Genomic DNA, 24,162 nt, shown 5'->3' on the forward strand with positions numbered 1-24,162 from the left:
TGGGGACACAGGAATGTCTTTGTGTATCTAGAGTTACAGTTGTTTTTTGTTAGGTTGAATATTTCAAGAGTTAATAATAACAAGAGTTACATTAAACCAGAGGATAATAGCTGCTGTAAGGGAGCTCTTTCAACTGACTCTAACCCAGACCTATTCTGAGTCTTCTAACTCAGGGGGGAACCACTGTGATCTGTGCACCCCAGGTTCACAGACTATACATATGGAGGGGACAAAATGAACTTAAGGATGTAAATCAGGAAATAGCCAGTATATTAAATCGAGTAAGTCCTGACGTCTAAGTGTTTACTGGGAACAGAAAGCTAAAAAGATATGTCATTTGTGAGAAATTTTAAAATGCACAAGAATACTGTGCATAATTTAAACATATACTCATTTTTATTACACATGTTCTGAAAAGATGTATGTAACCTTAAGTTATAGTGGTTACCTTTGAGAGCAGACGGAGAGGCATGGAATTAAGTAGAGGTCTTAAGGAGGCCTCAGGTGTATCTTATTTTTGAAATAAATAATAATGTGAATCAGATATTGCCAAATAATATTTGTTATACCTTGGGGTACAAGCTGAGTGTCAGTTATATGAGTCTCTGTTCCTTTTGTATTTTTGAATCTTTTCAAAGTCCAAATTTAAAAAGAGATCAACATATTACCCTGAAGGCTTTATTTCTCCTTATAGAATAAGGCTCTGAAAAAATAAAATTCTAGCTCATGGCCCAAACATAATAGAATCCAATTTGATCCATAGTATTAAGTGAGGAAGACCCTCAGAAATGCTGACTGTGATCAAATGCTTAATATTCCACTAAGATCCACCAGCTGGAAAGCTGAGTCGAGTAGTCCCTATCCTCTAGACCCTCCGGGTGAAAACCTTTGATGAAGTCCAAAAGGGAAAGTGGGGTTGTGTTGCTTTGTTTTATTTGTTCAAGGTCACCCTGAGGAAGAGGTGGGAAAGAGGAAAATGCAGGAATTGACATGCTCTCTTTCTCCACCTGCCTCTAGCCCTGATTCTCTCAAGGGATAAAGAAGAAAGCTAAACTCTAAAGGGACCATTCTCATAAGGGATGCTCTGGGGCCCAAAACATACCCAATACTGCTATGAAACCCCAAGTTTGGCAGAGGGCATTCTGTTTGCTCCAGCATGGAGTACAGAATCTCTCTTGGGAGATTTAGGAGGTACGGTTTTTGAAGGAAAAACAGTGTTGTGGATGTGGCATTGTCAGAAGAGGCAGAAAGAAGAGATTGGAACAGAAAATAGCATCAATTTTCCAAGGAGGAAAAATGGTAGAGGAAGTGGTATGGAATCCTTACTTTTCAAACAGGGGCTCAAAGGGCAGTTTAGCATTAATATTCCAATGACCTTATTTTACTCCTCAAGCTGATAAAACCTAGAACTTGAACACATTCCATTTGATATTTATTTATTGTAACTGAGAAGACATCCATTTCTCTTACCACAAGTCAGTGTTTTTCTGGGTCTGACCCTTAAGAAAATTTTCTTCCATGCTCTGTTCCTAAGTGCATTCAATACTTATTTATTTAGGGCTTGGTCAACTGCTAAAACTCTTTAACCAACATACCTTTGTTCTCCACATTGGTGCTCTCTTTCCTGTTTTAGTTTTATCCTCTCTGGTTTTTAAAGTAATAAGATAGAAAAACAAAAGTTTATAGAACAATGATCCATCCTGACAGAACCTAAGATGTTAGTTTAATTATGAATTCTTCCAACACTTTAATGGGGTTTGAAAAATGAAATACCTCCAAAGTAATACTGAGATAGAAACAGTCTCAAAGTACTTCAAATATGATGCTGATTCTACTTCCCACTAATTAGGACAAAACACAGCATTGCCTTTGTGATTCACACATTGTATATTAACAGAATTTCTGATATAGGATTATGTAAATAGAAACTTCTTTCTGCTTTCCGAATTACATCCAAAAATGTAGACACCACTATACTGTTATTTATCAGAAATCCTGGATTGCTCTTAATAGCTTATGTCCTGAAGGGGTGATCAAAGTTGGAAATAAACTTTTAAATTCTCACTGTACTTTTGTATGCAGCGTGCACACTAGGCCACAGAATGATGATATTCCAGGAGTAATGAAATCAGAGTTAAGTATGCATATAAAAATCAAGGTCACCTGTTCTAGTGTTGATCAAGATCCTAAAACAGAGGTGAGGAAGATCTGCACTGAAACCTCCTGAGAGACTTCAGAGGTGAAATTTTAGAGAACAGGGTGAGTCAGTAAAATGAACAAAACATTGTGCTAAAGATGCAAATAGGACTGCCGACAACCATAAGAACCGAATCCAAGGTTAAATAGAGGCAGTAGAAATGACTAGCCAACCAACTCCATTGCCTCTGAGTAACTACCTAAAAGGTCCATGCCCTGCTGTAAATGTTCCAATGACTTCTTTTAATATAGAGAGGACTATAAAATCTCTTTATCAAGATATAAACACAAACATCTGACACCTGACTATAATTCCCATCTGTCTCTGTCTCCCCACTTATTCCTACATATATTCAAATGTTCCAATTAGACTGAATTACTTCTATGTCTTCAAATATGACAGAGACACACCATGTCATACCATGTCCATGATCAATTTATTCTCTCCTACTAAAATGTACTTCTTTCTTTGCCCCTGGTGAATATCTCCTCAATCTTCAACAACCAGTTTAGAATTGACTGCCATTGTGAAGCCTTCCTTAATCCCAAGACACTCCAAAGTTGGCCATTCTCTACAATTTTATAGCATCTTAATTATGCCTGCACTATTATAGTACTTAGTACACTGTATGAGGATTGTTTGCCATTTCTGTATGTCAGCTGTTTCCCACAGGAGTCACTTTTAGGCAGAGACCATCTCTTCTTCATTCATTGTATCTTAAGCCCTTATGCTTCTGGCACAGCTATATCCAGCTGGGAGAAGGATGGGAAGTGAAAGAATGGGATGTAAGAAGGAAATAATTTGTCACCGAGTATTTCAGGGAGAAAATGAGAAGTTTCACATTCCACATACTAAGTTGCTGTCTTTCTGCCCATCATTTCATATTAGTTCAGTAATTTTATTAAAGAGTTTCATGAGTCATTAACCAAGTTATTAGTGGGCATTCTAGGTTTGGTCTCGAGAGACCTTTCAAAAATCTGAGCTCAGAATCCTTTCAGGACCATTTGAGTAGAAGCTTCACCACTGAGCATGGAGAAAGATTCATTATGGTATCCTTGACTAGTTGACCAAAGCCAGACTAGCATATCTGCATGCATAGGGGTCATCCAATTGTGGCAGTGCAGTCAACCAACATGCTTTCTTGAGTGTGTTCCTTACACAAATTTTATTACTGAGGATAAAAAAAGAAAAAATAGACAAGGTCTCTGTTCTAGAGAAAGAACCAGTCTAATAAGTGTTAATATAAAACAGAAAAGTAAGAATGAGAACATTTGAAAATAATCTATAAAGAGAATAAAATATTAGGACCGGGATAGAATTGTGGCCAATTCCAGTACAAGAATCAGTATAACCACACCCTCTCCACTACAAATAGTTATGATGCTTCCATTTTAACAGTTGAAGTTAGGCAGAGAATTAGGTGTTAATCAGAGTAACTGGAGCCAGAAAGTATTAATTTGGGGAGACTCTGTGGGGGCAGCTCTAGTATCCCCCTACATCAGGAAAATACTACTTGATGACGTTTCTGTAGGTAATGGATTCTTTCCTATAAATGGTTTCTATCAGACATTTCTAAGGAATTTTATTCAAACAGCCCCCAATTAGATGTCAGGTTAAGAGGAGGAGAAAATATAAAGGAGAGAATTATGTAAACCATCATTCAGGCCTGAATTTGGCCAGAAGAAAGTCTGACTGGCATTTACAAGACTCTGTGTGTACCTTGATAGTTCAGCACATCCATGAAGCATCATCAATTAGAAAGGAGCCTGTTTGAGTCTGAAGCTCCAAGTCTTACTAGTGTAGAAGTAGGAACTAACACAAACTGAAGCTGTAACACATTTATTGCTTTGGTAACACTTAAAAATGATGGAGGACAAACCATAGCCACTGGTCATTGTTTCATATTGATTCAGTAACTTTAGTAAAGAACTTCATGACCTATAATTAAGCCATTAGAGGATGTTCTAGGGTCCTCTCATCCCAAACAGGGACCTTTCAAAATCTTGAGCTCAGAATTCTTTTTAGGGCTGCTTATGTTTCTACCTATTGGATAATCAAGTGGATCTATAAGTCTACCTCATGAACAAAGGCTATTTCATTACTGTATGTAATTTATAAACCCATGCACTCCCTGTAGATGTAGAGGCTTTCCTACAAGTACAAGAGTGGCCATAATCTTGTTGAAACACTTGACTAGCATTTCCTGCATTATCCAGACCTTTACTTCTTGATTTTGCACACTCACTCTAATACTGGTTATGATTTTCATCACCACTCAGCTTCTTCTGAGATTAAAGTTTGAATCTCTGATACTAAGTCAAATGAAATGTTCCCTAGTAATGTCATTAGATTATTTCTTCCATTTCACATGTACACTGTTACCTTTGAATTATGTACTAGCTTTGTCTTGTTTCTCTGTACAATTTCTCAAATCTGTCCCTCTCTGTTCCAACTCTCCTCTCCAATCACCTTGTGCCAATCTTGGCTTTTTTTTCCTCACTATCTAGCTCTGTTATTATCCTCTCCTGTCCTGGCCAGATACTGCATAGCTCTGTCTAGACACAATGAAAGGCACTGCACGAGGAAGTATGTACATTATGGCAGAAGTTAAACATGTCCCTATTAAATCCATGTTGTGGGATCTGTTCATATGTCTTAATATTCTATCTTAATTATGCTAGTCATCACCCTTATTGTTTGTCCCATCTTTATGCATTTTCAAATATGTATGTGTGGTAGTCAGCTTCTGAGATGGGCCATTCTTTCCTGGTATTCATGCCATTGTATGATCCTGTCATCTTGAATGTGGGCTGGAACTAATGACTTGCTTCTAACCAATAGAATATAGAAAGGGGGATAAGGTGTTATGTTGGTAATTAGGTTACAGAAAGGTACTGGCTTCCCATCTTGCTTGCCTTTTCTTGCTCTCTCACTTGCTCACCCTGATGGAAGCCAGTTGGTCTATGGAAAAGCCTCCATGGCAAGTAATGGAGAGAAGCCTCTGGTGAACAGCCAATAAAGAATTGAGGCCTTACGTCCAATAAGAAATGAGCAACTGAGGCCTTTCAGCAACAACGTGAGTCAGCTTGGAAGTAGGTCTTTCACCAATTGACCCTTAAGATGACTGCAGCCCTGGCCCATACCTTGATTGCATCCTTGCGAGAGATCCTGAGGCAACGCCACCCAACTAAGCTGTGCCGGTCTCCTGACCCACAGAAACTATGAGATAGTAAATGTTTGTAATGTTAATCCATTAAGCTTTGGTGTAATTTGTTACACAGCAATAGCTAACTAATAGAATATGCTATGTCAGAAGTAGAAATAACAGTAAAAATAGTCAGAAGTTCATATTAAAATTTCTATTCATTCATTTGTAGCAGCTATGCTGGTCTAGGTTTCTGGTATATTTATTGCACTCAGGCAGAAGCTTAATTGAATCTTGATATTTGATTATATTTATTTACAAGTTAACCAGTTTGAGCCTCAGTTTACACAAGTGTAAAACAGCTGGCCTTCTGGTTTTACATAAGGTTTAAAAATAATACATTCTACAAATTTTATATACAATTTTAAATATAAACATAGGTTGTACTTAGTCACTGGGGATAAAGTGGCAAATAAAATAAATATGGTCTTGCCTTCAAGGGACTAAAAAGTGGGATGTATGTAAGATGCTTCTCATTGTGCCAAGCACACAAGATTCACAGTAAATGTTTCTTGTAATTGTCGTCTACACACCATGACCCTTTGTATCTACCCATCCACACCCCCTTTATCTTTGTTTACAGCAGGCAAAATCATCCTGTCTCTTTTGGATGGAGCTTGGAAGTACAACTACGTGCATGATTCATCACCAAAAAGTGGGCCTTGTGGGAGTGAATTAAACTGAAAATAGCATACAAATTAGTGTTGAAATCTCTGAAAATTGGGAAGTTGGTACAATTTATCTGAAAACTGAATTTCCCTGCTTTTATGCCCTTCTCTCTCCTTGGCAGGACTACATCATCCTTCTGATGGTTTTGCATTTTTAATAATGAATTTCCTATGAAATCTGCCCTCAGGACAAGATTTTATAAACTCACTGTTAGAATTTTCATTTTATCTTCATTGCCAAGAAAGCCAGTGTTAAACACTGTATTACAGTATGACCTCACCAGATCCATGAAGAAAGGAAATCTTTGAAAGTTAGAGACTACCAAAAAGCTCATAACTGGAAAAAAAAAATCGAACCCAGCTTCCCTACCTCAAATTACACACTATTTCTAAAAAACCTCTCAGCTTAACCTAATATTCTTGTGAAAGTGTTTTCCTTCTACCTCAAATGCATACTACTATTTTATATTAGCTGATTGATTGGATGTGAATCTTGAGTAAAGTATTCCCAAATGTTTTTTAAATGTGGAGGAGGGAGTATGGAAATAATATTTAAACTCTCTAAATTGAAATCATTCTCTGTCTAGGCCAGTGGTATACTAGCTTTCACTGTGCTTTCTGTTGATAACTCTTAATCAAGTTAGAAGATATTGAGCTCTGGAAGCTAGGAGCCAGGACAAAAGGAGCCCAGCTTAATCTGCTCCCTATTCCCTGGTGACTATTTGTCAGCTGTTTTTACCTCTCCAGACAACCATCAGCATCCTCCTGGCTAGTCCTAATTCTTCCATGCTGTGTATATTCTTGGAGTTTCTTTCGTCAGAGTCAGTCATCTGTTCCCTCTGTGGGAGTTCCTAAAGGCTGCCATTTTCATAAACTCATGTTTGGAAAATTATAATGTACATTTCAAACATCAAAATCAAACTCAAGCTCCAGAAGGCCATACATAACCCATGAGTTGAATTGTTTGATGAAAGATGAAAAAGGACTGCTTAGAAGAAGGAAAAAAAATCTTCTAAATTCTGTCCACGATAACTACCCTAAGAGAATCAGGCAGCATGCATCTGCTTTTGTCTAGACACAAATTCCTTTCTCCAGGGAAAGAAAATGCTTGCTTGGAAAGTTCTTACATTTTAAAATCAGCATTTCAAAAATAATCACAAATCGTTTATAAGTTAAGAGGAAAGGATGGCACATTTCATTCTGAAACTTAAGGAATGAGTAAAGAATTGAACATGATGTCTTATTTAGCTTACAGTGTTTGTAGAAACCTAGCTTGATAAATAGTTAATTTTGGCATCAGTGAGATTTTAAATTTTAAGATGTAATAAAATAATTGCTAGGAATCTATTGCTCTTAGTTTAAAAGATTCTGATCTTGATCATTAAGCGTGTAATTTTTAGAAAGGGAAAAACCCCTAAAATAAGGTATTATTCTATGTCAGTTATGTTTTTTATTTATATTAATAAACATTTTTGAGCTTCAACTTTCATCAAGGCTGGAGGAAATGAAGAGGTAGTCTCAGATCTCAAGGGGTTAAAATTAAATTAGGAAGCAACACACACACACACACACACACACACACACACACACACACACACACACTCCTGGATAGAAAATAGAAGGGGGACAGAGAACAGAGAGGTAACTTAAGACAGAAAAATGGGCAAACACAGAGTTCGCAACACCAAGTAGGAGCTTAATGAGTGGCAGTGAGTAATGGGGCACAGAGGAGTGGGATTGGCTGGTGTGGTTACAGAAGACTTCGCTTCTTCTCTAGGAAGAAATCAGCTAGTGTTAGAGAACAGGTAAAATATAGAAAGGCAAACCAAGTGGGGAGGTAATTTTGTGGTCAGTTTGATAGGAATATCCAGAATCTTTCTGGTTCTTATGTCCATATGTTATCCCAACTACAAGCATAGTTTCTTATTTTTCCTAATCAAACTATTTCTGGAATATTCTATGATGTTCCCATTCAGGTGATTGTTGACATATTCTTCCTTTCTTTGATTCCAACACCTATTGCTGGCGTGGTAGGGATTCTGGGTAAAAGGAACTTACTGCTGCCTCACTTGTGCCCAGTTAATACATTCTGGCCACCAATTCCTGTGGACCTCAACACTGGCCCTTCTGCCATTCCGTGGCCACTACCATGGACGCTGATCCCTCATATCCTTGAAGTGACAAAGAATATCATGTTTGCAGTCCCCAGGATTCTGAGTCTATGATGTGACTCACACAGAACTGGGAATTCATGTCTTCCTTTTAGTTTTACTTTGAAAATTGGGCACTAGAAAAGTGCTGTTTCTTCCACTATGTTGCTCCATAAATGTGTAATTGTGAGCCTTCCTATATCCATCCTATCCCACCTCCACTTCCATGTTAGAAGTTTATTATCAGGCTAAAATTTTTTCTCTTGGGACTTCTCTGGTGGTCCAGTGGTAAAGACTCCGCCTTCCAATGCAGGGGACATGGGTTCGATCCCTGGTCGGGGAACTAAGATCCCACATGCCGCGGGGCAACTAAGCCCACACGTCACAACTACTGAGCTTGAGCATCTCAGTGAGAGATCCTGCGTGCCTCAACGAAGATCCCGCATGCCACAGCTAAGACCCGAGGCAGCCAAAACATAAAAAAAAAAAATAAAATAAAATGATGAAAATAAATAAAGTAAATAATTTTTTTTTTTAAAGTGTTTCTCTTATTTTCTCAAGTTGTATTCTTCTCAGATGGTTCTTCAGCCCCTCACGCTGAGAGAGCTGGTCATGTGTGAATTCTAGCAGAACATATTACTTACAAACAAGCCAGTATAGAGAAGATATTTTCATATTTCTGCATGGCCAGGACTTTCTGAGCAAAAAATGGTAACCTGGTCCAAGGTATGACTCAATAGCAGTCTTAAGATGGTGAAATGATCTGGAAAGAGATTTACGGGTTTATCTCCCCAGAGATATGTGTTTACATTTCAAAAGGGAATAAAACCAGGAGCCATTCATTTATATTCGAAAGGGTTGTAACAACCTGGGGACCTTTCCTGGAGAGAGTTTATTAACATTAAAGAGTGAAGGTTTTTCTCTCCCTCTCAGGAGGGGAGGGAGACAGCTGAGCACCAATTCCTATATAAACTCTCAGATTCATAATTTCATAATTTCGTGGAGGTAGTATGGACCTCCTTCGTGTGGGCAGACTTTATCTGACCTTATCATAGTGCCTTGAGAGGTAGAATGAGGTATAGGGAACTGGCAACGTTATTGTTACTAAGAAAGAAGTTTGCTCTCTGAGCAAGAAACCTTGCATTTGCATTCAGGATAAAACAAATAAATACCGATATTAAAAACCATCAGCCAGATCTGTACAATACTTCAAGTATGTAGGTTTCAGACATATGGAAGAAGCTTTGAGACAAACTACATGTTGCCTGTTTAAGGGCTATTGAGTGAATGAAATTTCCTTCTCGTTCCTCCTACACTTCTGACTTCCCACCTCCAAGACTAGCACAACCACCACTTAGTAAGACATCTCCTCCATATTGTAATCATTTTGACCTTTCAGGGAGAAATAAAATGCTTTACACCAATAGTAAGGGTTATATTAAAATGTATTTAAATATATTAGGAAGTCTAGGCTGAACTGAATCTCAGTCATTACATCTTCTGTGGAAATTCATTACTTTCATAATTTAATTTCAAGGTCAGTCACGGAGAAGTGACAGACTGTAATAGTCCTTCCTATCTCTAATATCTAATATTTCTGTCTTCCCACTAATCTGTCCTTACTGCCTTCTTCTGATATTGATCTTACTTCTGTCCATACCCCTTGCCTCTGGTCACGAGGATAGGCAGGTCACCCAGACATGTCCAATGGTAAAACTTGATCCCGCTAGCAACAGAAATCAGTCCAAGTGAAATAAGCATACCCCCAAGTGGCCAAGAAGACTGCTCTTCTTTGACGTGTAGAAAGTAGGAGGAAAACAAGCATCTCTACTTATCCTGGAATCTTGAGCTGTAAGCCTAAGGCTGCTGCTAGTGGACATATTCTCTACTGAAAAAGAAGGTCATATATTAATTTTTTGTATTCATTTAATCAATGCATACATATTAAAGGCTAATGATGTGATAATACTTGTCTAGGCCCTAGGCACGTACAGGAACACCTGCCTCTAGGAAGTGACAATCTATCTGTGGACCATTGACACTGAAGAGGATGTACTAAATGTCAACAGACTCATATAAATAGATCCCTGTTGTCTCTAGCTGAGACTTGAGTCAGATCTTAAAGGATAAGTTCAATACACAGATGTAGAGGAGGAGGAGAAAATGGGGAAGATGACAGGAAGGAGAGTGGGAACAGCATGGATGTGTTTTAACTGGAAAATAATAAATACACATGTCCGGATGGAGAAGAGGGTTTATACAGAGGATTCATGGGCAGTGATTGTCCATGTTGAGTGCAGTCATGAGGAAGCCAAGAAATGTGAAGCATTTATCCCAAAATCAATAATATTGACCATACTTGGATGATGAAACATCAGGCAATACATGAGAAGCTTGAGGCTCAGGGGCATTAACTAATTTGTGTAAGGTCACATTTAGAAGTCAAGGAATTGAGTTCTTCTGATTCCTTACCTGGATTTCATCTATACATTGTACTGACACAATGGTACCCCTCATTATCATTTCTAGTTTGGGTGCTTTCTATTTGTTCCTCTTACTGGGCAAAATACATAGGAATGCTGTAAAAAAAACCTCTTTTATGAAAATTTTACATAACAGAAGCATAAAATTACAAATTATACTGTCTCTACTAAGTGAAAGAAGTCAATCTGAAAAGGCTGCATACTATTTGATTCCAACTATATGACATTCTAGAAATGGCAAAACCATGGAGACAGTGAAAAGATCAGTGGTTATCAGGGGATTGGGAGGGGAAGAGGGATGAATGGATGGAGTACAGTGAATTTTTAGGACAGTGAAAAATACACTGTATGAAACCATAATGATGGATACATGTCATTATACATTAGTCCAAATATAATAGAGTATACAACACCAAGAGTGAACCAAAATGTAAACTATGAACTTTGTGTGATTATGATGTGTCTGTGTAGGTTCATTAATGGTAACAAATGTACCACTTTGGTAGGGGACGTAGATAATGGGGGACACCATGCATGTTCAGAATCAAGGGAATTGTTTAGAATCATGGGAAATCTTAGTAGCCTCCCCTCAATTTTGCTGTGAACATTTAACTGTTCTTTAAAAAAAAAGTCTTGAAAAAATTTATACCATCTGTTTGGCCCACGTGTTCTCCAAAATAATGGAATTTTCATTTTCATTTACAAAGTGCTTAATAACGGAATCCTCATTAAAAAGACTTTATTTTTTTCTATTCTTTTTGGGTTCCCTCTGAAGAAAGAACTGCCGGCATCTCAAAGATCTCTCAACCTGATGATGTTGACATTGCCACAAATTTGCATCAGCCATCAAATATACAAAAATGGCATTTCAATGTAATCTGTTCTGTGAAGAATGAGCTACTTTAAACATAATATCATTGAATGTACTTTCAGGGCCCTCAACTTTCCACAGCAATCTGACTTTGCAAATGAGATCTCTGAAAATGGGTCTCGTTGGGTGCACTCGCTACCAAGCTATTGGCAATTTGCTATAATTCAGGTTTTATTGACGAGCTTATCAAATATGTAAGTATTTAATGAGTCTGATGTACATCAAGTTTATTGTGCTTTCATCTGCCTAGATTAGTTTTATAAAAAAATAAATAGGTAAATTTTTATGTAATGTTGTCCTAGAATTTTAACATACTAATAATCCACAAAATTGTGTTTTCAAATTAACTCAGCATTCATATCAAGACAAGAAGCACTCTTCAAAAAAATTTACTTACTCTTTACTAAGTAAAGTAATTTATGGAAAATTAACTACAGACTGTTTCATCACTCTTTGGATCTCTCTCAATTTCTAGCCTCTCAGTGAAGGTAAAGTGGGAGTTCTCTCTATGGAGACCCACCCCTGCATCATTTGCATGTTTAAACAGAGGTTGGCCTGTATTTGAAAACCCCATTAGCAGCAAAGTCTGGTCTAGTCAAGACTTTTTGAGCATTCTGCCCCTTTTTTTTCATGCTTGGTAATACTCTCACTCCACTCCCTTCACCGAACTCTATGGCCATCATGCAGAGGCTCCATTTAGTCTTGTTTAAAGTTGCTCTTATTTTGGAATATTATTTCTCTTGTGGCAGCTATTTTCCATGGGGGTTATTCTGTCCACCCAAGAACATCTAGCAATGTCTAGAGACAATTTTGATTGTCACAACTTGAAGTGGGAAAGGGAAGAGGTCCTATAAGCATCTAGTGGGGTAAGTTCAGGGATGCTGTTGAACACCCTTAATGCACAGGACAGCTGCCTCCACCCCAAGAAAGAATTACCAAGACTCACATGTCAATAATACAGAGGTTGAGAACTTCTGCCTTAGGGTCTTTAACAACTCAGATATAAAGCTGGGCAGAACCTGGTAGGTTGGTGGCAAGGCAAAAGAAAACATGATGCTTTGTCTTCCATGTCCTGGACTCTTCCTTTTTTTTTTCCTTCTTCTTGTCACCTTCCACTCCTTGCCTACTGCTCCATGTTCTCTCCTCAAAATAAAATGTACTCTCAGGACAAAGTTTGATAAACTTGCATAAAAAAGTGACCAATTCAACGTTGCACTAAGATTTTTTTTAAAAATCAAGAGCAAAATGTTAGCCCAAAGGTAGAAATTTGGGTATTAGTGATCTGTATATGAGTTTTTATTTGAAGGACATAGCCCTCCTTAGCATAGCCAGACAGTGAGTGACAAGGGGACTAATCCATTTTATACAATCTATATAACCTACAAAACTCTGCATAACCATAATCACAGAACTGATCTTATGTTCTTCCTCAAACTCCATGTGTGTAGTACATCACCCAACAATTCTAATTAGCAACCAGTGAATTTTAACAGCTAAAGCTTTTTTTTTTTTAGTTTGTTTCTTATAGAGAAATTTCTTTTTTTTTTTTTAACATCTTTATTGGAGTATAATTGCTTTACAATGGTGTGTTAGTTTCTGCTTTATAACAAAGTGAATCAGTTATACATATACATATGTTTCCATATCTCTTCCCTCTTGTGTCTCCCTCCCTCCCACCCTCCCTATCCCACACCTCTAGGTGGTCACAAAGCACTGAGCTGGTCTGCCTGTGCTATGAATTCTTATTGAGAAATGCTAGGTATTAAGTCACCGTATAGATCACACATTTTAAACCTCATGTTCCACATGTTCAGATGACCAGTGGGATTGTGACAGAGCACCATCCCTTCTTTTAAGCCCTGCTGGCTTCAGAGCAGAGGCATTCTCCCTCCATGAGGAATCCGTGTGTATGTCAATTGTTCTACTCACAGCTAAAGTTTTTGCTTTCATTTCTTTGACAACCTCTCTACTTACCCATAAAGAAACTATATTGTTCCTGTTTAGGAAAGAGAAGAATCATTGGGGACAGAAGCAAAATAATTTATATACCTTGTATATTTTAGTTCTTAGCCCACTAATATCTACTTTTCCTTGACATGTATTTCATTTTCTACTAGTTATTTATAAACTGTTTATTTCACTCTCTTCTACCTGGCTTCTTTCCTAGTGATCTTCAATAGATGCTGAAAAATAGAAAGAATCTAAATGTCTTGCTTATCTTTTCTGTTCAATTATGAATTGGATGTGGACATCAGAATCAGGAAGGTACCTTTAGTTAAGTACCCCAAGTATTCAATCACTGCAAGGAGGGGTTGAGATGAGAATTTTTAAAGATCTGAAAATTGACAAATAAGAACAAAATCTTCATTAGCAACAACAATCCAGGATGGATTGCTCTGCTTCATTGATTTTTTTTTTCAGTTAAAAAAACTTCAACTAGAATATCATTTACATTTCAAGACTTTGGGTGAAAATTATGTTAAAATATTTCCATCAACTAGGCACACTGCCCTTGCCTTTATGTCGATTTTGACCCAATGGGCACCACTCCTTCTATTTATTAAAGCACCCCAAGGCTCAATAAGAAAGAAATCTAAAATGTCTCTTGAACAATGCTGAAGTCTTTGTGTGCACAAAGTCACCTATATGTTGGCAATATGCTCTGCATGTCATCTGTGGCAGTAATCATTCCAACCAGTCATGAGTTGAAACTTCTGTCTCCATGTCCTCCACCCTTCTCTGACACTCTTCACTCAGTGTCAGATCCAAGGAAATGCTGCTATGTGCCAGATATACCACAGGAAGCTGAGACTTTGTAACAAAATTGAGGTAATGGGCCAGTAACTGAGAGCTACAAAAATGTGACAGGGTTTCCTTAAGGGTGAAAAAAATGTCCTTAAATTGGAGAGTAAAATAACTGTTTCTAATTATTCCAAATGAGAAAAGAAATACTGTATGGCTTGCATTGTGTTGCTCTATTGAATGCAAAGGGCAAGGCTATTTGAAAAAAAAAAAAAAATAGTGCTGAATTTCAGCTAATTAAAATGAGGATATATCATATTTTTTAACATCTTTATTGGAGTATAATTGCTTTACAGTGGTGCGTTAGTTTCTGCTTTATAACAAAGTAAATCAGCTATACGCATACATATATCCCCATATCTCCTCCCTCTTGTGTCTCCCTCCCACCCTCCCTATCCCACCCCTCTAGGTGATCACAAAGCACTGAGCTGATCTCCCTGTGCTATGCAGCTGCTTCCCACTAGCTATCTATTTTACATTTGGTAGTGTATGTCCATGCCACTCTCTCACTTTGTCCCAGCTTACCCTTCCCCCTCCCTGTGTCCTCAAGTCTATTCTCTTCATTTGTGTCTTTATTCCTGTCCTGCCTCTCCGTTCACCAAAACATTTTTTTTTTTTTTTTTTAGATTCCATATATATGTGTTAGCATACAGTATTTTTTTTTCTATTTCTGATTTATTTCACTCTGTATGAGAGACTCTAGGCCTATACACCTCAGTACAAATAACTCAATTTTGTTTCCTTTTTATGGTTGAGTAATATTCCATTGCATACATGTGCCACATCTTCTTTATCCATTCAGCTGTTGGTGGATGCTTAGATTGCTTCCATGTCCTGGCTATTATAAATAGAGCTGCAATGAACATTGTGGTACATGACTCTTTTTGAATTATGGATATATCGTATTATTATTGCTATTATTTCTAATTCTAAGTCTGTGAAGATTCTCAAGAGAAACAATCCCTAGATGTGCTCTTTATTATGTGATATTACACTAGTCCTTTTCTGCTTATATTTCAGAGAGCAACCAATGTCTGTTTATCTGTTGTTTTTCCTTGCTATTCTAGACTAACAAATAGCTACAGAAGTCTTTGTAAATAACCTTTTCCCTGTAGAAGGAAACATGTTTCTACTAACATGTCTTATTATGTAGAACTTGGAACACTGCTGTATCTGACCTTTCAGAGATATGTCTATTTTTAAAAGCCTAGTGGGTTCCAAATTCCATATATAGACCCATGAAAACTCCCACTGATGCTGAGGTAAGTTTCTTCTGTGCATACAGAGGACCTGATTCATTATCCATTCATAACTCCATCTAATATAGAGTTAATTCTATTTGTCTTCTCTCCATCCCTGGACTTTCTCTCTACTCTCATTCCCCCATATATACAAATACACAAGGCATGAGGGACTTCAGAAAGGGTCTGAAGCCAAGAGACACCAGTCAAGAGAAAAAACTACTAAAAATAGGCTACTCTTTGACACAACTGTCCAAAGTTATGGGTTGTTGTGCTAACTCAGTAGAAATAAGTCTTTTTTCCATCTCAGTGTACCAGAGAGCTATGACAGGCTCCCATAAGTAACTGTGTCTCACCACGACCGTGATTCCCCAGTGGGCAGCCGCATGCCCCTGGAAGAGGGCATGCAAACCTTTGCTAGAGGAGCAGGGCATATATTAAAGTCTAACCCTTTTTCAGCAACCACTACCTCCTTTGATTACTTCATGTCCATGTACTACCTAAAGCCTTTAGGCTTCTCCCTGGTTGTCCATGGTCCTTTCTTATCTTTTCAAGAAATAGACAGGGAAATGTTTTTCAAGTTCAAGATTCCAAGTTCCAGTCACATATTCACTATTTTCTAGACTCATGACCTTTTTCCAGTCTCTTAACTGATTCAAAACTCCATTTTCACATTCATAATAGGAGATAATAAAAATCTGCCTACTTCATAAGGTCCTTGTGAGAATCAAATGCTTATATATAAAAACTGTAGAGTAGTATACACCGTAAAACAATAAATTATTATTCTGCTAAAGTATTCCAATTCAAACTCAAGAAATAAAGAGCACCCTTTTTATGATCATGTGTAATTTAGAAGCAGAAAGACCTATGGGAAACAATGAAACAGATTGATTCAGGTATGGAAATTAATCATGGTGCTGACATTTTGGTCAAACCTAATATCCATGGTTACCTGTCTCAGAGAGCAATTTTGTAGCTTCCAGCACCTTCTCAGTATAAACTCCAGCTTCATAGTTCTCCATCTCAGCATTGATGATGTGTATGACTCGAGCTGCCCGGCCCCTGATAGCCCCTGCAGTCCGGTCCAGAGTGTCCACATCCCCCTCTTGAAGGGCTATCACACACTTATTCACATCCTCCAAGATATGATTTTCTGTGGAGAGGACACATACACATTTATGTGATTTTATACCACTGACACACTTAAAAACCTATTGAAGATAGATTCATTAGCTCACAAGCCATCACCTTGTACATCTCAATACATGCCTAATAACATTGAAATTATATTTAAATAACATAGTTTATAATTACAATAGTGGTTCTCAAACTTGAACATCAACTGGAGGATTTGTAGCATCATAGAGACTGTTGGGTGACTCTCTTAGGGTTTCTGATTCACTAGGTCTGGGGTTGGGCCCAAGAAATTGCATTTCTACCAAGTTCCCAGGTGATGGTAATGCTGCTGGTTTGGGGACCACACTTTGAGAACCACCAACTTTAAAAATATCTCTTTCTTTGTTTCAGTGTTTAAGATTTATTGGGTGAAAAGGTCTTTTAAGAGTTGTAGTGGCAGCGAACAAGAAGTCACCAAGCAGCAACGTTTCTAGACATGTCCAGAGTTGCACTTTGGGTTGGATCATGTTCTTATTGAGGGAACATTTAAGGGAGACTTTAAAATGAACAAATATCTCCCTATCAGTCTTCCAATGTTGTGTCATGCATAAGGTATATGCAATGGAAACTGGTCAGGTGAAGAGGATCACAGAGTTCCCCACAATTGAAATGCAATCCAGTCTGCGGCTGGTTCCCTCAGATTGGAGTCAAGGTCAGGGATCACTCTCCATCATTGTCCAAAGCAGAATCCAAGCAGGCAGGATGACAGGCTTTTCTCTCTACCAGCCTAGAGGAAACACACAATCTGGTCCCTTACAGTTTTGCAAGTGTGCAATTTTGTATTTTCCATGTCCAATGTGAGATCTGTTATTATGTCCCTTGAACATTCTTTAGAAACAGAATTCTAAGGAAATGTTCAAAAAGTTTAGTACTCTGAGGAAAAAAAAAGAACTTAAGCTGAAAATATACATATACACACACAACAGAATAATAGAACAAGATTGGAAGTAGTCTTAAGTAATCTGGTAACCCTTAAGAAAGTATAACTATTCAATGAATAGTTAATAAAGGACTAAATTGAATGATTACCTCTTTAAGAAGTTTCTAGAGCTAGTTCTGATTTATAAATTCCTAAAGAAGCAGAGATGGGAGGGTACTCAGCAAATCCCAGTCTCTCCCATGGATCTCTCCTTCTTTCATTAAACAAATCACTCAGAGAAAATATTTGTTTTTATAGGACATTGGATAGAAAATTGCAAAGTATAACATGTTTTATAAAGGAACATCTGTTTGACCTCATACAGTATGATTTCCTCACTTAACTATTTATAAATTTCTGATTTCTACATTCTCTAGTTTCACATAGAAATTGGAACAGAAAAAAAATGAAATGTTTAAATTTTAATATTTAGATATCTTAAACTCACAAGAAGTTATTTCCTGAATGCTGATATCTTCCTGAGAAAATGAGAAAGACAGTTGTGAAAATAGAGACTTAAAGGCTTTCATTTTGATTAAGGAACTTCTGAAATCACCTCTTTATGATATCTTGGATTGGATCATGCAAACTCACCGAAAAGGACACCTTAAAAAAAAAGGTTTACTCAAATGAAACTTGGCACAGGATTTTAAATACAGAAGTTTGATTCAAATAGGTCTCTCTTACTGCCCTGCTGGATTCCTCCAGACAATTAAAATATGTCGTGGTCCCCGAAAATGGGCAACTGCGAGGGTGTTCATGTCAAAAACAGGCACTTTCTTTGAATAACATAATGTAAGAATAAGCATAGCTACCATTTTTCTGTGCATAGTTTAAAGATGGAATTGAATGCAAAACAGAGGAATCTGTCAATTACATTAGATACTAATGTCTCTGGAATTAACAAAATTTAAAATGTAAGAAGTCCATATATGACCTAATATCCTAAAATGAAATGATAGTTTTTAAAATCTAATTTCCAAACTAAAATATGCAACTAATTTAATTAGGAGGCAAGAAAAAGAATATGCTTTCATAGGTATAACTACAGTTGACCCTTGAACAACAGAGGTTTGAACAGTGCAGGTCCACTTATACATGGATTTATTTCAGTAGTAAATACTACAGTACTACAGAGCCGAGGTTGGTTGGATCCACAGATGTGGAACTTCCCATCTATAGGGCTCACTGTAAAGTTATGCCCAGATTTTCAGCTGTGTGGAGGGAGGGTCAGTGCCCCAAACCCTCAAGTTTTTCAAGGGTCAACTGTATACATTAATTGAAGGAGGCCATGATATCAAAAGCATTGCTCTTAATTGAATTGCCAATTAATTTGTTCAATGGTTAGTCACATTAATCATGTGTGAATAAAATATTAATTTTACTAATTTGCAGTTTACTAACTGACTCAGTTTTCTTCATCAACTCTTTTTATGAAATGTTGAGATAGTTTACTCTGCATTTCCCAACTTTACCCAATTAGAAGCACCCCTTTTATAAAAAAATGAATTACAATTCCTTCATGATAGTGGTGATACCAGTGGATGATATATATGTAAAAGCCACTATGATAAAGAATGTTTTAAAATAAATTTGTACTTTATTAATCTAAGTACCAATAATGCACTTGAAAAGAGCTATATTGTTCTTGTAGACATATTATTTGATCAAAAGATGACACTTGGTCTATATATGGTTTCCCTGGACCCCTTGTAATAACTTCTCCACTCTTAGTCCCTACACCCTCAGGTCTGGGGTTCACAAGTTTGGAATTACTCTGGTTTAGTATCTATCAAAAAGGGCAGTGAATTATTCAAAGGCAGAATCCACACTTAACTCATATTTTCATGCCTGACAGCACCTTACCACAGGCAATCAAAAAAGAAATCCTGAATAAACATGCCCATTGAAGAGGGACAATCAATTATATATTTTTATCCTAAGGTATTTTCAGGAGAAAGAATTCATTAAGTAAAGAGATAGAGGAGTGATGTTCCAACTAGAAAATAACATATAAGAGAAAGTAATAATAAAAAGCACCTGTATTCCAGAGATGATTCCATTGCTGGGATAAACCCCTTAGGTACTTCAGATGCCTGGATGTAAAGCATGGTTTTTAAACATCATAAAACATTTGACTACAACGTATTTTGTGGTAAACTTCCTTGAATTTTTGCAACCTTACAATTTCAGGAAAGATGTAATCTTGTTAAAAAATCACAGATGACCAAACTACCTGATTATTATAAGCTTTAAAGCTATAGTTTCTAAATTCAAAAGCAAAGTTCAGTCTGTGGATTTTTTAATGAAACAAACTCAAGACCCTGGAGTCAAAAAAACCAAACAAATAAAAGAGAAAAAGGCAAACAAAACAAAACGAAACTTTTAGACATTATGGGATTGAGTTAACAGCTTTTTCAGATCTTAGATCCCTGCTATTTTGTGAGCCAAACCCAAGAATTCAACTCTCACGTGATTAATGCCAAGATGCTCATTTTAAGACACTATTAAAAATTTTAGTTTTAAAAATTTTAGTTTTTGCCCAGTGGGAAAAGTTTAAGTGTTCTAATACAGCCATTTCATTTTTTTTATAAGCCCAGACCACATCTGAAAATTGGTTTTGCTCCTGTAATGTTAATAGCTCCCCAAACTTGTTGCATTTCATATGGACAAATTAAGCACTCAGACACACAAGTTCAGGTAGCATGAAAAAAAAGAAAGAAAGAAAGAAAGAAAAACAAAACTATCCCTTAAAAAAAATCTTTTCTGTTGTTGTTTTCAAAATAGAGCTTCCTGCCAGAATAGATATTCCCTTAAGAAGAAACTGATACATAAAATGTCATTAATGCCATTTCAAAATATCTCCTGGGCCAACCTTGCAATTTACTGATGCAAATGTTTTGGCTCCAGCTCGGAGAGGAGATGAGAAGTAGTTTCCCCAACTATCCGGCTGTATCTACAGTCTACCAGCAGGACAGAGTGGGCTGTGTCATTATTTGTCAAGCCCATCTGTGGAAAGGTGCCTGCCGCCTCCGATTGTCAAGTCCAAAGGCATGTTCTAGCAGGTCCTTTCAAGGCTGGCTCCCTAACAGCACCTGTTCATTTTCCTGTCATAGCATGCCGCCATGCTTGTACCACTGGGGTTGGACTGCACAGTGTTATCAGCGGAAGCCAAAGTCTTTTCTTGTTGCTGGTAATAATGAGATGCACAAAGGAATGGCAGGGAGAAAGGTGGCAGAGAGGCAGACCCGGTGGAAGTAAATTAAGAAAAGCTTTGCACTACTGAAACAGTCTGAGATAAGACCTCCTCACCTTGCTTTTCTCTACCCTCAGAAATTTTCATACATGCATTTAAAGAAAAGGATAAGTTGGGAAAGCTTTAAGTTCTGAAATGATTCCTCTTTGAAAAAGGTAGTATATGGATATTTTCTATTCATTTGTAGATAGAAGGGGAGTAGAGTAAGATTTCCAGGGGCTGTTAGGATTGCTGTGTGAGATCTGAGGCTGGTTGGAGAGTCCCCCTGCCCCTTTTGGGGACCCCTATAGTCATCCTGGCAAAGACTGACTAGATAAAAGAAAGATGCTCAGTCCTGGTGTCCATCCTTCTGTTCCCCACCACTCAAATCCCCAATATGTCTATCCAAACAATTTCTAAGCACCTTATGAAAGATGCATTTCTTGCATATCTTTTATGTTGTTAGGGCTCATGTATCAGTGAAGCAAAAATCCCAGGAATGGCAACATATTGAGTTCTTTACCATCCAACCCTTGGATATGGGTATGTTTAAATGAATAGTTGCTTTGACAAGTCATCAAAAACAAAGCACCTTGGGAATGAAGAATGAGACAGGTTTCCAAGAGGGAAGAGAGAGTGGAATGGTGGTACCAGAGGGGATAGCGAAGTGTGAGGGGGTAGGGAAGGAGCTGCAATGAAAGCTGGAAACATCAAAGGCAAATTCCCTTCTATCTAGACTTATTGAGAACTATATAGATTCTGGAAAGAGGATAATCTGGATTTTAATTACACCTCTGCCAAATTACCTACCTCTCAGTGACTTACTTTTCTCAAAGGAAGACTCAGAATAGTGATACCTATCTTATAAGATTTTTGTGTGAATTAAAGCAAGTAACAGAAAGTCAGACAAATTATAGATACTGAGCATGTGTTCACTCATTTTTCCCATCTCCCTTGCCCTGCCCTCCATGATTTCAAAGTTGGCTTTTACATCATCCATCAGATCTACAGATTCAACTATGCTGTTCTCAGACAAGCTTTAAACACAAGCCCCCAGTAGGAATTCATTGCCAGTTTCTTGGTAAAAGGAAAGACTGCAACTAGAGAGAAGTTTCTAAATACACTAAGCCTCCTGCAGAAATCCCTTCCACACTGTTGCAGTCAGAGGCCCTGTCTGTCTGGATCCCACCAGCTGTGCTGCAACCCCTCCCTCTCAGACCTCAGTAAGTCCTGGTCAAGGCTAGGGCACACCTGAGCTGGCAGGTGTGCGTTTCATACGCCTGTGGGTAGAGTCAATGGTCAATTTGAATTTTCAAGAGTCACTTGGTTATTTTAATGCCTCGCAAGGAGGTTGAGGTTTCTGGTGACCTCCTCCCCCATGCCTCCCATAGAGACTTTCTAGGTGAATTGGGCCAAATGTGTTTAGTCAAATGTGTTTGGAAAAAGGTCCATTAGTTGGCTGGTAGCCAAATTTGAAACAGCATCGATGAGCCCCATTAAAGGTCAAATTGACTACATGGTTATCCAAATGCGCCAACATCCTTCAGTCTGGCTTCATTTACAAAGAAGAAAGTTACAATTTCCAGTGATGACTAGTTACTTTCTCTCACTTCTTTTCACAGCCTCATGGTCAAGTGCTCAAAGCCTCAATAGCTCCCAAGTGCCTTCTAATGGGTTCATTCTGTGGCTAACATTTCTTCCCAGCTTATCACAAACCTGGGTAACTTCACTTATTGGGGAAAAAAACCTTAATGCAGACAAATTGGAATAACTTATTGGTTTTTTGATTTTTAAACATAACCAGTCTCATATCCCATACCCTTTTTTTAGATGGATGATTCAGATGCATCAAAGGCCATCCTATTTTAAAAACTGCAGGAAGTAAAAAGGAGCCTAACTCTACTTAAATAATCTGTTCGGGTTTCTAATATATTGATCAGAAATTTGTGTTTTCCCCCCAAATGCTTTGGCTCAGTGTCTTGAAATAATGTGCACAGCAGATTCAAGAAGGTGTTACAATCACAGTTGCAGAGATGACTGAAAGCTCAAAGGGCCAAGGAGAGCACTTGAAACACAGACCCATGACATTTGCAAGATATTCCTCATCTCATCTTGTTCTCTTCCTTCGGCTGCCTTGTCAGGGGCCCGTTTGTGATTACCTGAGACAGAAAGGAAGTCATCCACTGAGGTGATGTCATCCACAGCCTCTGTCAGCACTCGGACCTGCTTTTCCCACTGGTCTTTGAAGACATCCATATTATCCTGAGCAACTTTGCTCTGTGGCCGGGCAGCCAGTGTGAGAGCGGCATTGATGACCTATTTGTTAGAAACAATCCAGGGACATATTGACCACACTCTTCAAAAGAGGAACAAGCAGGTCAAAGACCATGTTGAAACCCTGGACCTTGCAGCTTCCACAGATAAGTGGGTTCCCAGTGTTTGGAAGGACAATCAAAACATGAAAGTTAAAGTAGGTTATCAACTACTACTAGTTTTTGATTGCTTTTCTTCTTTTTTTAAGATATAGGTTCAAAAAGTGTTTACTGGGCAAAGCCTATTTAGCACAGATGTGGCAGAAATAGAACTCTTGTTCTACATGCGCAAGCATATAATTTAGTGGTTGAGACACTAAAGGTAAATAGATACGGAGCATTGAAATAACAGTCCGAGACAAATAGAAGAAAGTCAATAGGAGTGGAAAAGAGAATAATTGCCACAGTAATTCTGAAGAGACTGGAATAGCTTGAAGTTCTTTTTGAGAAAGGCAGAACCTGAAATGACCCATGAATGATGGGTAGCACTTTCCAGTGAGAGGAAAGAGGGCAAGGCAAGGAAATGAGTGACATGAGGGCTGGAGCATAGAAGATCTGAAATATCAGGCTTTGGAAACAAAGTAAATGAGGCTTACCTGGGGACACAGGCTGTCAATCTGGGTGGCTGCCATCCGAACTAATTTCACCCCTTCTTCATTGTTGGAGATGGAACAGGCCAAATTGGCAACCTGTATTGAAGAGGATTTGAATGAAAATGATGTTGGGACCAAGGGAAAATACACTGTTGCATGACCTTGTACCTTCCCTGGAGAGCGCCACATCCAGGAGAATCCTTTCATAAATGAGATAAAGGGACCCTTCTGTATTAAACCAAATATTACTAAGTCTTCTGTCAGTAGGCATTTCTATCAGAAAAGCAAGGTGTTAATAACAAATCAT

General features: G+C 37.9%; 1 protein-coding gene across 4 annotated transcripts in view; it reads right to left on the reverse strand.

The window, feature by feature from the left end:
* Positions 1–24,162, reverse strand: part of CTNNA2 (catenin alpha 2) — a 1,204,911-nt gene that overhangs the window by 75,790 nt on the left and 1,104,959 nt on the right. For all 4 annotated transcript variants that reach the window (XM_007193016.2, XM_057558785.1, XM_007193017.2 and 1 more), the window contains exons 10-12: positions 23,859–23,951; positions 23,110–23,266; positions 16,573–16,773 (exon numbers count right to left, since the gene is read on the reverse strand). In XM_007193016.2, the coding sequence (XP_007193078.1) occupies positions 16,573–16,773; positions 23,110–23,266; positions 23,859–23,951 (451 nt within the window). The remainder of the gene's footprint in view (positions 1–16,572; positions 16,774–23,109; positions 23,267–23,858; positions 23,952–24,162) is intronic.

Source organism: Balaenoptera acutorostrata, chromosome 12 (genome assembly GCF_949987535.1).
Source record: "Balaenoptera acutorostrata chromosome 12, mBalAcu1.1, whole genome shotgun sequence".
In the NCBI taxonomy this organism is placed as follows: domain Eukaryota; kingdom Metazoa; phylum Chordata; class Mammalia; order Artiodactyla; family Balaenopteridae; genus Balaenoptera; species Balaenoptera acutorostrata.